Source organism: Urocitellus parryii, chromosome 9, assembly GCF_045843805.1.
Source record: "Urocitellus parryii isolate mUroPar1 chromosome 9, mUroPar1.hap1, whole genome shotgun sequence".
NCBI lineage: Eukaryota > Metazoa > Chordata > Mammalia > Rodentia > Sciuridae > Urocitellus > Urocitellus parryii.
The window spans coordinates 116,287,854-116,304,266 of NC_135539.1; the positions used below are offsets into that span (position 1 = coordinate 116,287,854).

Sequence of the window (16,413 nt, forward strand, 5' to 3'; positions counted from 1 at the left end):
GCAGCTCAAGCCCTAAGATCTTGGCTAATGTCAGTGTCCCTGAACTTGTTCTGTTTCCTAGTCAATTGTCTGCATGTCCTCTCTCCACGGATGGCTGGGACATCAGGCTTGTCTTGGCTAGGAAGTCCCCAGAGGGAAGGGAACTGCAGCAGTGTGAACTCAGCATGAAATGACACAGGTTGGGAGTGACAGAAATGCCAGTGACATCCTGGGGCTTACTCAGGTTGAGGGAGATGTCAGCAGGGACTGTGGCTCACTGACCCCATTTCCTTCCCAACCACTTGGCAGTGGTTTAGGGAGACGGAGTTGAGCTTGGACAGTGTGTAATTACCACAGTGAGTACTGGTGGCAGATGGGAAGGCAGGGGAGGAGGAGAGAACATGACCTTCAGACAGGCTGGGCTCAGATCCTGGCATAACCCCGAGCTGTCTGTCCTCAGACAAGTTTCATAGCCTCTCAGAGCCCGAGTTTCCTCATCTATAACAGAAATACCACCTTCAAAGGGTTGCATAAGGCATTTGTATAAAGCACCTAGCAGTTTGTCTTATACATAGTACTGAGCACATAGTACGTGTTCAGTAAATGGTCGTCAATATTACTATTTGGTGATTTCAGCGTTTGGGGAGTCAAAAGGGAGTGAGTGGTCCTGTTTTCAATTCACCTGCTTTTAGCTCGACATCAATCTTGAGGAGGACACTTCTTCTGAGTATCATCTTTCCCCATAGAAAATGAGGCCAAATTTGAGTGATGTATAGAATTTGTAAGAGCTGTGACTTCCTATGTCCTTGGATTCCAAGTCCTTTGTCGTTCTGCGATACTTAGATTTGGCCTGAAACTCCCCCAAACACCTCCGAGCTGCAGCCTGCCTAGAAGCCACAACAAACTCTTCTCCCAGAGAGCCTGCTCTTGCCCTGGCCGAGGGCACACCAGATGTGCAAGTTTTCTTGGAATAAGCACTCTATCCGTGCTCCCAAATCCACAGAACATGAACAACTTAATTGTGGCTTAAAGATGAAGTCAGCTTAACAAGGGAAAAGAGAAGAAGAAAAGTAAAACAACCCCAGGCTGAGGCCCAACTCCGCTCTGCCCCTCCCATTCTATATATATCACCCCCTGTGCTAGAAGGGGCAAGCGGAGGCACTGGCTTCTTCCTCGGTGACACATGTTACGACGAGAAAAGATCCCTTCATTATGTGTCCACTTAGCGCTCATTCAAACATGCCACAAAGTGGAAGTAATTAAGGAATCTGTGTAAACCCCAGGGCGACCTTTCCCAGTCCTCCTGCACACAGACTCACACATGTGGGCACGTGGCAGCGCCAGCCCTGGCTTCCCTGGGCTGTCCAAATTAAGATCTGATGGTGGCCGGTGCACTGCCTGGCACTGGCCATGAGCAGATGGAACCATCAGAGCCAGACGGCGGAGGGGAGGGTCAGAGCACATGTACAAACACCTGTGGGTTGGATTCTTACACACCTGCCCCAGGGCAGAGGCCCCAGGGCAGAGGCAGAAGGAACAGATGATTGTGGACAGCCCTTGGGACCTAGGAAGGCCAGTCCCAGCACCTCAGCTTGGAGGCAAGTCAGCCTGGGAGATCCCGTTCCTGCTATATAGAGACTGTAAGCCTTAGTTGGACTCCTGGCACAATAAGAAAGTGGTACAAGGTGGAGAAAGCTCTGTGGCCTTCCCCTGATCCCCTCAGAGACTCTCCCCCATGCAGTGAGCCTAGAGGCCAGAGAGGACCATATTGGGAAGAGAGCAGAGAAAGACTGGTTGCTCCTTCTCAGCTGCCCAGCAAAAACAGGCTGACAGAGGACATGAGCATCACTGACCACTTATACATGCACCAGCACGGATAAGTTCATGGACAGGGAGTGGAATATTTGAGCTTCAAGAAAAGCCCTCTGCTTCCTGTTGTCTGTAGATTGGTATGGAAATGACATGATCAATAACTGAAATAACTGCGAGGGGTTCTTTAAGTGATAAAATTATGTAATATAATACTCTCTAAGGCACCCAGTTCTCCTTCCAGAAGAAGAAGAGAAAAATCCTAGAACCTCCTCGTGCTTCAGGGCCCAGTGAGGGAGGTAGGACTGATTGGCTGCCTGGTCAACCTGTAAGGGCCACTGGGTGGGCCACTGGGTGGGAAGCCAAGGAATTCTCCAGGTGAGTCTAACTGGAGTGAATCCCTGTACTGTGAACTCCTTAAAGGCAGGTCAAAATCTTTTTCACCTTTTACTTCAGTGTCAAACACAGGTTTTGGTACAAGACAATCACTGATGGTTTGCTGATTAAATAAAAGAATGCATGAATGAATGGGTCATGTCATGTCGTATCATGTGATGTCCTGAGTGAGTTTGGGAGTGGGAGAGCAAGCCATAAAACAGAGCCCTTCAGTTGTCCCTTCTCTTCCCCACATCTTTGTTTTCTTCAAGTTCAGAGGAGTGGGGGCTCCCCCACAAAGAAGGCAAATCCTACATCGCTCTCCCCATCCAGCCCATCAAAGAGCTCAGTGTGTCCTTAGTAAAGATGGATCACCATGACAACCAGCAAGCACCAGAGCAGAGACAGCGCTGTGAACCTTGCTCCCCTTCCCTAGGAGCCTTGGAGGAAGCGGGTGCTCCTCACTGTTCTGTGTGAAGTTCACCTCCAACATGCCCTGGCTCAATGCCCCGCAGAGCACCCAACCTGTGATCTATCAGCCACTTTCAGGGCTAGCTGGCGAGGGTGGGCTTCCAGCTGAGAAGCCTGGGGGATTCCTAGTGCCAGTCCACCACAGATGTTTAAAAGCAAAAGTCCTCTCATCAGCTCATGGGATAATAATTAGGAACAAGTGCCTGGTTAGGAGAATGGAGATCATTAGACTAACAATGTGGCACACACACACATGGAAGCCATTACACTAACAAAACTGCAAATGTAAAAATAGAGCTCCACATAGTTTCCTGGTTACCACATTCTAATTCTGATGGTTTGTTAGTGCCAGTGAAATTTGGTTTCCTTTTGTCCCCTGCCATGCCCTGATCCCCCTGCGTGTGTGCTTATTGTGTCAGGAGATGGATCATCCTTTAACTACCCAGGCCCCACCCCAGGGCCTTCCTTCACAGGACTTGCCAGGGAGGAGTGAATGTGGCTGCTGTTTTCAGGGTCCAAGTGGCTCCAATATCACTGCTGTCATCCTCTCCAAAGATGGCTCACAGGCTAAGGAGACACCTGACCACCTGCCTAGCAGGGCACAGAGATAACAAGGATGGCAATGCCATTGCTGTCAAATGACGCCAGGGTAAGCTGTGTTCTAAGCCTTAGCTTTGCCCCCTTGAAAAGGGTACTGCAGTGAAACTGTAAAACAAACCCTCTGGACAATCTTAGATCTTCCAAAGTCAAGTTTATTACTTTTCTGGAACAAGTTTTCCTTTGTCTGAGAAACTAAAGGGCAGAGCTGTTCCCCACAGTGAGCAGTCTTAAGTGCCCCTTGTGTGCATCATTGCCAGATTCTAGATATATATATTTTCTAATGCTGCAAGAAAATCAACAAATACCCCTAAACACTGCTGAAAGTGTAGAATCTGACCTGCTCATGACGCAAGCTATAGGTACACAAAGAGCTCACTCATCTCTTGTCATTAATTAATCAATTCATTCATTCAGAGACTCTGTGGACCTGAGGATGCACCTAGACCAAGCAAGGTCTCTGTCCTTAAGGAATGTCACAGTATTTGAGTTTCAAAGGTCTTGTCAATCTCAGGTTCTGGAGGTTGTTATAAATAATGTGCACCAGGTGAGATGTTGTAAGTACAGGATGACACTGGGAAGGGAACGGGTGGGAGACAATGGTCCTGAGAGGAAGAGGGTATCAGACAGCTAGCCAAGTGGCTCTGGACTCCCTCCCTGGCTCCCGCACTTCCACTTTTAATCTTGGCTTCACCCAGAACCTGGATCCCACTCTCCCAGCTTGTTACTGTTTTGTTATGACCTCAAACCAGGCACACACAGTGACCGCCACAACCCGAGCATCCCACACCACCCCTATGCCACTCCTCTATCCTGACCCTGACGTTCTCCTGGATTGGATGGACCAAGCCCAAGTTTAGTCATGTGTGGTAAAAACTCCAAGTGCATGTGGTTCACAAGCTGTTGTCACATTGTTAAGTGATAGACTCATTTGGCCCAGGTCACTTCTTCCATGTGGGCAATGAGGAGAGTTCTAGACCAGTGGCCCCCAGCCCAGGAGGAAGTCTTTTCCCCAGAGCACTTACCCATACAGGAGAAGCTGTCCTCAGTCCTGCTGGGGGGACTGGAGTAGCCATCGAGGGCCCAGCTGCTTTGGGGGAGGGGACCAGGCTCCTGGTCTGTCTGTAACCTGTGGGACCAAGAAGCATAGTTCATGCATGGCCTCAAAACCCCTCTATGGACAAAGAAATCTTCCTTTGAGCTTGGTTCTTTCCCTTTGCTAGTGCTTTGAACCCTTCTGGGCCAGCTGGGCCTCTCTGAAGGGTATGTGCACGGGCACAGCCTCTAGCAGGTGACAGGCATCTGTGCAAAGCTGGGCCAGCAGGAATCAGACTCTGAGATGTCCAATGCTAGTAGCCTTTTAGTGTTCTACCCAGTCCCAGGAACGTGGTTCACCACAGGGCAAAAGAGTTCCCTGCAACTCCAGGCCTTGGTTCCTTTCTTTTGCCATTGTCTTTGCCCTCAGGATGTGCATGCATACAGCTGTGTGCATGCTCAGGGGATGTGCCAGTCTCTGTGGGCTCGCTCACCATCCAGGCATGGGGAGGTCAGGAAAGAAGGAGGGGTAGGCTCAACCTGGGTCACAGTGACTCCTGGGAGGCCAAGTCCATGCTGGGCCAGTCGTGGCAACAGAAAGGAAGGGTGAGGTCTCTGGGCATCAGCTCCCAAGCACACAGAGACCTCTGAGCACAACCCCAACCGTACAATCGCTCCCAGGAACAAAGGCTGTGGGAGCTTTCATTACAGGCAATTACTCTGGGCTCTTGGAGCTGGCCCGCCCACCATCCGCCCGCTGTCGCCAGCTAAATGGACCCTTTGGCAGCTTGGCAGGAGGGGGAGGGGAGGACTACAGGCAGGAGGAGAAACTGACAGGCTGGGCCAGGGGACCCTGGGAGTCTCTGATGCTGCTGAGATTTGTCTTTCTTCAGGTTTTACTTTTTTCAACACCTAGATGACTGGGACTCTGGGGCCAGCTCTGTCATGGATTCAACTGTGCAACCTGGAAGGAATCTTTTCTCTCTGGATCTGGCTTCCATCACAAGGTGAAGGGATGACCTTCAAGGCCCAGACCAGTAGGACAATCTGGAGTTGCTTGAAGTGTCTGTGGCTACTACTTGGCTTTCTCCAAGCCTTTCAAGGCAGCGTGATGCTCTCCTGTGTCTGCAGGCCCCTTGGATGGGTGCTGGGGATCAGGTAGGATGGGGTGAACTCAGAGAAAGCAGGATACCTCATCCTGGCTTTTGAGAGTGCTTGGCATGATGAGAACATCAGTTTGCCCAGGTACACAAATTACCAAGGGGATAAAGAAAAACTGGAGTTGATTAGTTTATTGGAAGAGATTACTGTGGACTTATGAACTTGGGTTTTTGAACTAAGAAATGCATCATATTGGTGAGAAAGTAATATAGAACATTCTACCAGGGAAAGGGAATTCTCTATCACGTATCAGAGTGAACTGTCAGGGAAAGAAAATCCTTGGTAAGTGGAAGAATGTAACGGCCGTGGAGAAGCTGCCATAGCCTTTTTTCCAGAAGTTTGAAGGGAAAGGAGGTGAGAGATGTGACAGAATCAGGTGAGACCAGAGGGTGGCCTCAGGGGCATTCCCCTTCCTCCTGTCCAGGGAGGGGGGTGTTGAGAGGAGGTGGTGCACACAGAGATCAGCTTCACTGAGAAGATCATGCCCAGATCTTCAAAAAGAGCTTGTTGGGAGGATGGGCAGAGATTCGACCCCTGGAGAAGCAGGTCAGACTCAACCAGGCTAAAGATGGGGAAGGGAGCCCAGGAATCTCTGCTTCTGTATTCACGTGGGGCTTTGAAAAAGGCCAAAGAGCTGGGGACAGGGGCAAATTTCCATGAAAACAGGCTGTCTGTGGATGCTCAGGAGCAGATGGCACTCCCTTGGCTACGAAGCTTGGAGGGGTGGCCCAGCCAGGCTCCCAGCAGAGCTGCCTGTGGCAGAGGCTCTCAGTCCTGCAGGGTGTGCTGGGCCCAGCCCATCTTTCCTTCACTGTCTCAGGTACCTCTGATCCTAATCTCACTCTTGCCTGAGCCATGACCCTCTAACCCGAACCCATGGCGTGAAATGGGAAGAGTCTGGGGCAGGAGAGTGGCAAAGAAAACCCCTCTTGGGAAGATGTGATGTATTTCCATTTCTGTTTAAAATGCAAACATACAATGAATGTTTGCGGAATGAAGGCAACACGGTTCTGTTTAAGTTACACTGAAATGTTCAGAGGGAAATATTCTGACCTCTTCAGAAAATGCCAGATTCTAAATATACCATGGGACTTGTCGAGTGGATAATGTAAAAATCTGAAACAATTTAATACCTCGACACTTTTTCCCAGAGAATGAATTCAAAATGAAGGGAATCAGGAGAGGAAAGTCAAAGAGTCATCAGAGAAATATTAAACTGAGAAAAAATGCCTGTCAAAGGAAGGTCAGGGCTAGGGGCGCTTGCCTAACATGCCTGGGACCCTGGGAGGAGGAGGAGGAGGAGGAGAAAGAAGAAGGAGAAGGAGAAGAAGAAGGTCTGTCCTGCATTTCTTGAGTTTCTTGAATTTTCGCTTCAGCTTCAGAATCTGAATCAAAAAAGTCACAAGGGACAGAAGTAAGTTGTTCCTTAAAGAAAGGGACATTTTTGCACTTCATGGACAGTACAGTCAGGCCGAAGGGATGATTTGAGAGCCAGGGATTGCCGGAGAAGAACTCCCTTTGGCCACAGAATCAGCTGGAATCCCTGCAGGGAGTTCACGCCTTACAGTCAAATTGTACTCCCCTCCAGTTGCTGGAAAGTTCTTTCTATGGAGCCTCAAATCTGTTTCGAACGAATGTCTCCCCACCATGACGCTGAGTCAGTCCTTTGGAGCTGCACCAAGTAAATCTAATTTATCTTGCGATATGACAGCTCTCAAATATTTGAGAACAGTTCTCGAGCCCTCCTAAGCCTTCCCTTTCCAAAACAAACCTCTTCAGTTCTTTTAATCACCCTCATAACACCTTTTTTGGATCCTTCACTAACCTGCCAGTCTTTCTCTAAATGTGTTTTTCGTGCGTCAATGTCTTTGTAAAATGTGGTGTTCGTAACTGAACATAGCACTCTAAAAGAGGCCTGAGCCCATGCAGAACAGACTGGGACTATTCACTTCCTTGTACAGGACCCCAAGTCACTTTTACTGGAAGGTACGAAAAACTGAACTTGACTTTTCAGAGATCAAGGCATGCGAGTTGGCTTCTACTGAAGGCTGAAGTGCCTAGTGGTTCTCTGCCCCCACTCCCAACCATGCTGATGCCTCAGACTCTCCAGTATCTAGGGAACGATGTACAAGCTTTTCTATATCCAAAATATAAATGAGAGCACTCCTTACATTAGCATAGGAAGAAAAAAAAAACATAGGAAGCAAGTTTAGTCATGAAGGTACTTAGTTTGCATTTGGGCATTTCTAAACTGTATAATAAAGAGTAATTAAAATTTAGTTTATTTAATGTAGTTATTTTAGTAAAGAGTTTTTTTTTATTTTAAAATCATAGTTGGGGGCTAGGGATGTAGCTCAGTGGCGGAGTTCTTGCCTGGTATGCACAAAGCCTTGTGACACCCTAGTAACACCAAAATCAATAAGCAAAAAGTTAAGCTGAGTACAGTGACACATGCCTGTAATTCTAGCAATTGGGAGGCTGAGGCAGAGGATGGCAAGTTTGAGGCCAGCCTCAGCAACTTAGCTGGACCCTGTATCAAAATGAAGAGAGGCGGAGGGGGGCAGGGAACGAACTGGGGATGTAGCTCAGTTGTAAAGCACCAGTATCAAAAAATAAATAAAAATCACAGTTGACTGTTTTTCTATTCACTTAACTCATGAAGAAGGTTAGAGATACTGACTTACTGACCACATTGTTGTAAATACTGGTCAGCCACCATCACTACCAGTGGTGACAACACTTAGTTTTTATCTATTTGAGAAGCATTACTGACTGCCGATACACCATGCGCATACAGGTGTACACAGGACAATGTAATCAGTGGAGCCAAGAAGCAAGTGAGAGAGGAAGAGAGACCTATAAACAGAAGATATTATGAGATCAACGCAGAGTTTTACTCACCCTGAACTGGAAGCACAGTGCCCAAGACAATGTGACTTGTCTTATGTGTAGTGGGCAAGTGTCCTCTATGAGTCAGGCCAGGCTAACCCACCTACCACCCACCTGAGTATGGGTCTAGCTGCCCAGGTATCCACAATACCCTGATATATTGTTTCATTTCCCAGACAGCAGGAGAAGGGAACATTTTAGGGGTATCCTTCTTATCAGTCTCTGTTGTAGAGTCCTCAGAGTTCAGAAAGACCAGAGCTTGGATTAGGGTCCCCTTTTGTGTTCTCCATTCATCTTACCTTGCCAAACCCCCAGGTTTTTAGGCCTCCACCTGCCTATACGCTGGGGCCCTCTGGTCTCCACCAATCACTGGTCGTCAAAGCCCCTCTCCTCTTTGGCCTTGTCCCTGGGTCCCCGCACCTTTCTTCCCTCCTTCCTTCCCTGCCTCTTCCCCCAGCTCACCTGTACTGGAAGGGGGCCACGGTGGCTGTGACCGGCTGGCTCTGCTGATGGACGGAGGAGAAGCTAATGGCTGGGGTCGGGGAGGGGCGCTTGCTCTGCATGGGACTGCAGACTGGAGAGGAAGCCCCTGAAGATGCTCTGTCGTCGGGCTCCAAAGACCTGAGGATCCCAGAAGTTTTGTAGTTTATGTCTCTTTGATCTTTTCCTGGGCAGCTAGGAGGCTTTCGACCTTCAGAAGTCCCTGGTATGTGGGTTTCTCCATGACAGCTTGTCCGGGACGGGCTCCTGCCCCGGGTCTGGCGGGTTGGAATCCCTTCCTGGGCCTTCTTCTTCCCATGGGTGCCTTGAGCCTCTCTGACTCTTCTGGACCCTGCCTGGCTGGAGAAGGCTGCTTTGGGGGTTACCCTGGGACTGCTCCAGGGAGAGCTGGGGAGGCTTTCTCCATCCTCTGCTGATTCCTTCGCTGCCCCAGCAGCCCTGGGGGTGCCTCTGCCCCGGGAGACCTTGGGGGAGGAGTTTCTGGAAGGACCTGCAGCCTTGCCCAGTCTTGGAGAGGCTGCTCGTTGGGGGCTCAGGGCCAGGCCAGCCTGGCGGGGCCGCAGCTGGGGAGAGGCACCGGGTGTATGGATCCTGGTCTGGGAAGACGCTCGAGGCACAGGAATGGAAGAGGCATAGTGCGGGCGGCTGGCAGAATTCACGTTGGCCATCCCATTCATGGTCAGCGAAGCTTCAGGGTGGACTACTGTCCTGTGGGGAGAGGGGAGAGAAGATCATTAGGTCCTGGCCCAAGCACCACCTACCCCCAGGGACAGAAGCTTGAGCATGGAGACTGCTGGATTCATATCCTGACCAGGCCACATCCCTGAACCTCTCTGCTCCAAAGGACTGTTGTTGCAAAGCACTCATGCAAACTCACATGTGAAAGTGCTTTGCGAACTGCTATGCACTCTACAAATGGGCTTTGTTTAACTTTCCTTGACTTCCTCCCAAGGACTGGGGACAGAATATCTTTCCCACAGCCCCCTCCCTCTCAGATCTTTCATGGTACCCTGAATCTAGAAAGCCCTGTCCACAGTAAACAAGCTCCCTCATGCCCTCAGCCATTTCTTGGTCTGTTCCTTCTACTCACACCTAGCTGGTCCCTGGCTCTCCCCTGCAACGTCTCTCCAGTGGAACGAGGTCTTCTTCCACATGACACTGGGCTCAGAGCTACAACAGCCAGTCTCACGGTTCCCCATCATAAACCTGTAACTGGTAAATCTCTCCTTGAGGCTCCTGCCACCTGGCTCCTACCATTCTCTGGTCCTCCTCATCAAGGCCATCTCTCCTGGCTCCACCCTGCTGTCCCCTGTCCCACAGTCAGTGGGGATTTGGGTACCCTGTTCACAGTCTTCAACTCTACCCATTCCCTGTTGAACTCCTGCCCTGGCAAAATACTTCTGCTGCCTCCTGTCCCCTTGGTCTAGTCTCAGAGACTGTCCCACTTTTGTTTTGTGAAAGTTCCCTCTAAATACCTTCTACCAACGGCACTAGATCCCTTCTCTTCCAAACCTTGATCCATTAATTATTCCGTCTCTCTCCCAGATCTCAACCCCTTCCCCTCTGCTAATTTCCCCCATCCTGTCATATTAATTAATGAATGACTCACACTCATTTAAAAGGTTTTTGCAGCAGTTCACAAAGACACATGCAATCGTTTCCAGACAGATTGAAGAGTCAAATGTAAAAAATGAAGCTATAAAAGAGTTTTCAGAACACATGCGTGAATATTTCCATAATTTTGTTATGGACAAGCCCTTTCTAAGCACCACATCAAAGACAGAAACCATAAAGGAAAATACTGATAGATTTTTGAGTACATAAAAATGAAAACTTCTGTATGGACAAAAAAGAAACCCCTTTAAAGAGGTTTAAAGTATTAGAAAACCATAAAAATATTTGAAACAGGTACGAAGAACCAGGAGTTCAGACCTTTACAGATGGGGAATATTACTAAATCAATTTTAAGAAGCAAACACTCTAATGAATATAGCAAAGGACACCCAGAAACTCATGAACTAGTAAACATAATTGGCCAGAACAATACAAAGACAAAGGGTTCCATTAGAAATTTAAGAAATGGAAATTAAATAGGTTATTATTTGTTGCTATCAGATTTACTGTCTTACAGAAAGGAAAGTATAATATTGAGTGTTGATAAGAGTCTGGGCCCTCACACACTGCTGTGGGATCAATGCCAGATCTAGAAATTTATCCTAGGAAAATGATTAAAGATGTGGGCAAAGATTTACATGCAATGAAAATATTCAATTTGCCTCTTGCAGGGTAAACTCCTTATTAAGTGAAGATGGAGAGGAAGGACATCTAGACATTAAAGAGACCACCAAAGCACAGCCGTCCACCTCAGCCCAGTGGGACTTTCTCTCTCATATTGTAGATGAAGCTGTCACCAACAGCATGGGATTGTTTATGGCTGTTGCTGACCTTTCCCTTACCTTTGACCCTGCGCGCTGGGACCAGCTACAGGCTAAACCGTAAGCAGTCAATGCAGAGTCTTGAACATTGATGGATTTATAGAACCCCTGGGAGAGTTGGAGCTTCTAGGATGGCTCTATACAAAGGTGAAATAATCTCCACAAGAAAGAAGTGCTGTGACCTCCCTCCTCCATTCCTCCAATTTGTACTTTAATGACTTGATGCCATTACTGGATGAGGTAAAGCAGCCCTTGCCTCCTCCAGCAGAGGAGGGTGGCAAAGGCATGGGTGTTCAGGAACCACGAGCAGCTCACTTCTGTCTCTCCAATGGCTGCCCATTGCCTAGACCTGGAGGACTATGTCCAGGGCTTGCCTGACTTCTACTTCCTCCCCATCTATCCATGCTGCTCCCCGACCACCCACCAGACTGAAGGGATGCTTTGAGTCACCCGCTGTCTTCCCAGTCTCCCATGTAGGCATCCTGCCTTGTTCCCAGCCCCAGCATAACCAAGAAGGGCCCAATGATGGGGACCGAGAAGTACTTTCATAAGGAGATCTCAGAGGAGGTCAAGCAGTTACCACCTGAAGCTGTGAGAATTTGGAAAATTATTTAACCTCTTTGTGACCGTTATGTAAAATGAGGGCAGGATGGTATCTAGAAACTGCAGACAGGCAGAGACCGGAAGTCTTTAAGATAAGAAGAAAACACCATGCTTTAGCTTATGGACCTGTAGTCTGAATTCTTCCCCAGTAGAGGTGACAGTGGATTTACTTTGTCTTCCTCCTTCTATCCAATGACCCCTTAGCAGTCAGCTTTGTGCATCTGTGAAGATGCTGAGCAGGACCAGAAACATACATGCAGACGTATTCAGATGTTCATGTGAGTCCGAGCTGACCTTGGCTTTCAGCAGAGCTGGGCTATGCACTGCCCAGCAGAGACAATCATATGAATTCCTAAAAGAAGGGTCTTAGAACACTGACCTGTCGCATCATCTCTGAGATGTTAGCATTCCCAGATTCGGTCCCCTCTCCAATAAGGTGCCATGTGGCCCATTTCTTATAATTTTTTTTTTTTGATACTGGAGCTATATTACCAGTCCTTTATTTTTAATTTTCACACAGGTCTCACTAAATTACCAAGGCTGGCCTTGAACTTGGGATCCTTCTGCCTCAATCTCCTGAGTTGCTGGGATTACAGGGGTGTACCATCGGTGTGCCATCATGCCTGACCCACTTCTGCTTCTGCCTTCAGCCCCAAGCCCCACCAAGTCCCAGCATGGGTTCCAAATCCAATTAAACACTCCTTCTGGAAGAACAGCATCTTGGCTCTGCCTGAGACTCTTTTGGGAGCTACTCCCCAACTTGGCTTTTATTGCCAAGGAACCAAACTCCCAGGAGCCCGACTCACCTAACTTGTCCTCCATGCATCCCCAGTTCCACGCTCTGCAGGGACAGGCCTGGACTCCCGTGGCTCAGACCTCCCCAGGCTCTCTGCCTAGGACTGACTAGATTTTCAGCTAAGAGAGCCAAAAGGCCGAAGGCTGCGCCTACCTCATTCGCTAATGGATCACACACCATCGCTGCTCTTACTGGATCATCATTTTTTCAAAAGCTCAATGGGGGAGGATTGTAAAACATTTCTGTGGTAGGTCCCAGGAGCCCCAACCTCCCTTTCCACTGCAATTGGGGCCCTGCTCTCTCATCTTCCCTGGATAACAGCCCCTAGGGGGATGGGGCTAGGATGCATATAGAAAGTGAAAACCACTGTCCCAGGTAAAGCCTGGGAGAATCAGATCTGGTTTGGGGTGGTAGAGGGCTCCCCAGATGGGGTGAGTCCTTCTGGCATGGTGGTAAAGGGGTCACAATGACTGTTCCAGGTATATTTTCAGAGTGGGAACACAAAGGTACTCAGCGTCTTTAAGGGCATCTCTGAGGACACTGAGCCCTAGGCCCGGGGAACAGGCTCCTTTGTTGAGACATTATTTTTAGTTTTTTACAACAACCTGAGATGGTGAGTTTTATTATCTCTGTTTCACAGGTAAGGAACATGATGCTGAGATTTTTGTGAGTTGCCCAAGGATGCACAAGGATGGAAAGTGGGAGAGCTGTGTGATTTGAATGCAGATAGGCAGGATGCCCAGGTTCTTGGATGGATCCTCTGGGCACACAAAAATGTGTCCAAGCTGGGCACAGTGGTGCAAGCCTGTGATGCCAGCAGCTTGGGAGGCGGAGACAAGATTGCAAGTTCAAAGCCAACCTCAGGGTTGGGGTTGTGGCTCAGTGGTAGAGCACTTGCCTAGCATTGTGTGAGGCACTGGGTTTGATTCTCAGTACCACATATAAATAAAGTTCCATTGACAACTATATATAATAAAGCCAGCCTCAGCAACTTAGAAAGGCCCTAAGCAACTCAGCAAGATCTCCTTATAAAATATTAAAGAAAGGGCTGGGGATGTGGCTCAGTGGTTAGGTACCCTTGGGTTCAGTCCCCAGTACCAAAAAAAGTGTCCCCCCCCCCCAAAAAAAAAGTATCTGGCTCTCTCTTTGCTTGGATGGCTGGTCTGGGCCTTCCAGAGATAGAGTTTCAAGTGAGGGGTAGGGAGGCTGAATCTTGTTTACAGGTAGCACCAAAGGAGGCCTTTTTCTTTTCTTTCTTCCCCAACACCTCAGATCTTGCCCGTTTTTCCTGCCCTTCTCATAGCGTTTGCCTTGGGTAGTGCTGGGGGTACGGGTGGTACAGGGAGGGGCGTTGTCCCATGTGAGATTGTAAGTAACATGGAGAGAGGGAAGGAAATGATGGGCCTAATCCAGCCTGGCACAGGTTTAATATCGCCTGGTTGGTGGCAGGTGGCACATGTGGGCTGGGCTAGGGACTTAGGAGGAAGGTTCTGGGGTTACAGGTCTCTGACAGTGGAGGGTGGAGAGAATGGGGAAGGAAGGGAAGAGAATGCATGGGGAGGGTGGGCTCTGAGACCTGTAAACAATGGTGGCCCCAGAGATCAAGGGTGAAGCCTCTGCCCAGGTGATTTCTCCTGGGCTGCAGACAGATGCCGGCAGATGGCTGTGGCATCCAATCTATGTTATTCATGGACCAAATGATTTGGGAGACAACACGCTTGCTCTGGGACTTAGTTTCTTTCTGACTCCATCCCTACTCCCCAATGTCTCAAGTCCTAAGCAGGATGAACAAGGTAATGTTGGCTTCCTGAGATGAGCACGGTTAGCTGTAACGGCCCCCAAGTCCTGGACTGGCCTCTGTTCAAATCAAAGAGCTTGGATATCAACACCCAATATCCTTTATGACACCTTTGCAGTGTCTGAAGGAGGGTCAAGGGCAGGTTAGGGTTGAACCTGGAAGGGGAAGCAAGGTAATATTTAATGTGTGTGTGTGTGTGTGTGTGTATGTATGTACTTGGGAGATTCTATCAGATCCCCTACCCCCAAATATGTTCTCCTCCTAAGCACTGAAATTTCACTTATCCTCAGTGAATAACACGAGGGTCTCAGGAATTCCTTAATTCCCTCATCGTGAGGATCCTTGTCCTCAGCAAATTACACTAAGGTGTTAGTACTTCACATGACAAAGAGCTTCCCATTTATTAAAGGATTTGTGGCAGGATCCCTTTGTTCAACAACTACACACCCTGGTTGGGCACTTTCCATATGCCAGGTGCTTTTCCAGGTGCCCTGGCAATCACAATGGCTGAGGCCCAACTTCTGCTCTCAAGGATCCAGAAATCTGGTGGGGAAGAAACACATGCACAGCAAGCAGCATGTGCAGTGTGCATCAGGAGAGGAAAACAGCCAGGCACCTCGGCGAATTCCTAGAATCCCAGCTACCTAGGAGGTTGAGGTGGGAGGATCACAAGTTCAAGGCCAGCCTTACAATTTAGCAAGACCCTGTCTCATTTGATGATAGGATTCCCCCATGCCCCTGGGTCTATCCATTAGTTCCAAAATACAGAATCTGCTCCTCAGGGACACTGTGTGGTTATAATGGTTAGAGAGTAAAACTCTGGAGCTAGAGTTCCTGGGTTCAAAACTTGTCTCTACCATTTGCTGATGGTTTGACCTCAGGAAAATTCCAGAACTTCCGAGTTTTATGATATTTAAAATGAGACTAAGACCAAGACCTGCCTAGTATGGTTACTTGGAAAAAACATATCAGTTAAATAAACATGAAATGCTTAATATGGTAAAGAACCCAATAGATGTTTTTGCTATTATGATCACAAGGACAAATGACCTTCTTTTCCAAGTAACCCTCCATCCCATGTACCCAGGGATAGAGGATGAGCTGCCTGCAGCCTTCAGCAGAGCAGAGGAAGACCACTAGCCTGGCCAGGAACAGAAACCTGTAGCATCAATAGGTTCAAATTCTAGCTCTGCTACTTCTTGCTATGTGGCTTAACAAGTTAAGTTTTCTGGGCTCAGAGCCCTGTGCACTAACTTAGTCATGGGGATTTCATAAATATTAAGTAAAGTGAATAAAAATAAGGCATTTAGCATAGAGATGGGCAAATAGAAGGTGCTCAAGAAATGGCAGAAATTATGTTAAGGAGAACAGCTGTCCCTGCTCTCAGAAGGAAAGGAGTTAAATTCCGATATCAAATGGGACTGTCAGGTGAATGGCAGTTGAGTGGAGAAGCTGGTGGTTTCCTCCAGGAAGTAGAACAATCCTAGGATCTGAGCATGGTGTACAGACCACCCCCAACACACACTTCCAGCCTGTCCCACTCCTCTCCTTTCAGTCCACACCCCTGCTGTCTGCTCGCCTCCTCACCCTGGTGCTTTATTTTTAAACCAAATTCTTTTTCATTGCATTGACTAACTGCGTGCCAGGCTCCGTGGGAAGCGCTCTACCTGTATTAAACTGTCCTTTGATTGGCTGCCATTATTAACATCCCTACCTCAGAGGCTCTGATGCTGAAGCACAGAGAAGAAGCTAAAGAACTTGCTCACCATCACACAGCTAGTAAATGCAAAGCCAAGGTTAGACCCAGATGGACCAACTCCAGAGGCTGCACTGGGAACCAGTAACCACTCCTCTGTGCTGCTCACCCTCCAGTCTCCTTTCCATGCCCAGCCTCTAGATCTTTCAGCCTCCACTCATTCTGGCCCCAGGCCCCATCAGGACAAATGGAGTCTCCTGGCTTAATG

At 48.5% G+C, this 16,413-nt stretch overlaps 1 protein-coding gene across 2 annotated transcripts in view; it reads right to left on the reverse strand.

Annotated features, from left to right (window-relative positions):
- Positions 1–16,413, reverse strand: part of Nav1 (neuron navigator 1) — a 249,895-nt gene that overhangs the window by 165,759 nt on the left and 67,723 nt on the right. For both annotated transcript variants that reach the window (XM_077802994.1, XM_026397163.2), the window contains exons 2-3: positions 8,779–9,525; positions 4,257–4,360 (exon numbers count right to left, since the gene is read on the reverse strand). In XM_077802994.1, the coding sequence (XP_077659120.1) occupies positions 4,257–4,360; positions 8,779–9,494 (820 nt within the window). In that variant the 5' untranslated portion in view covers positions 9,495–9,525. The remainder of the gene's footprint in view (positions 1–4,256; positions 4,361–8,778; positions 9,526–16,413) is intronic.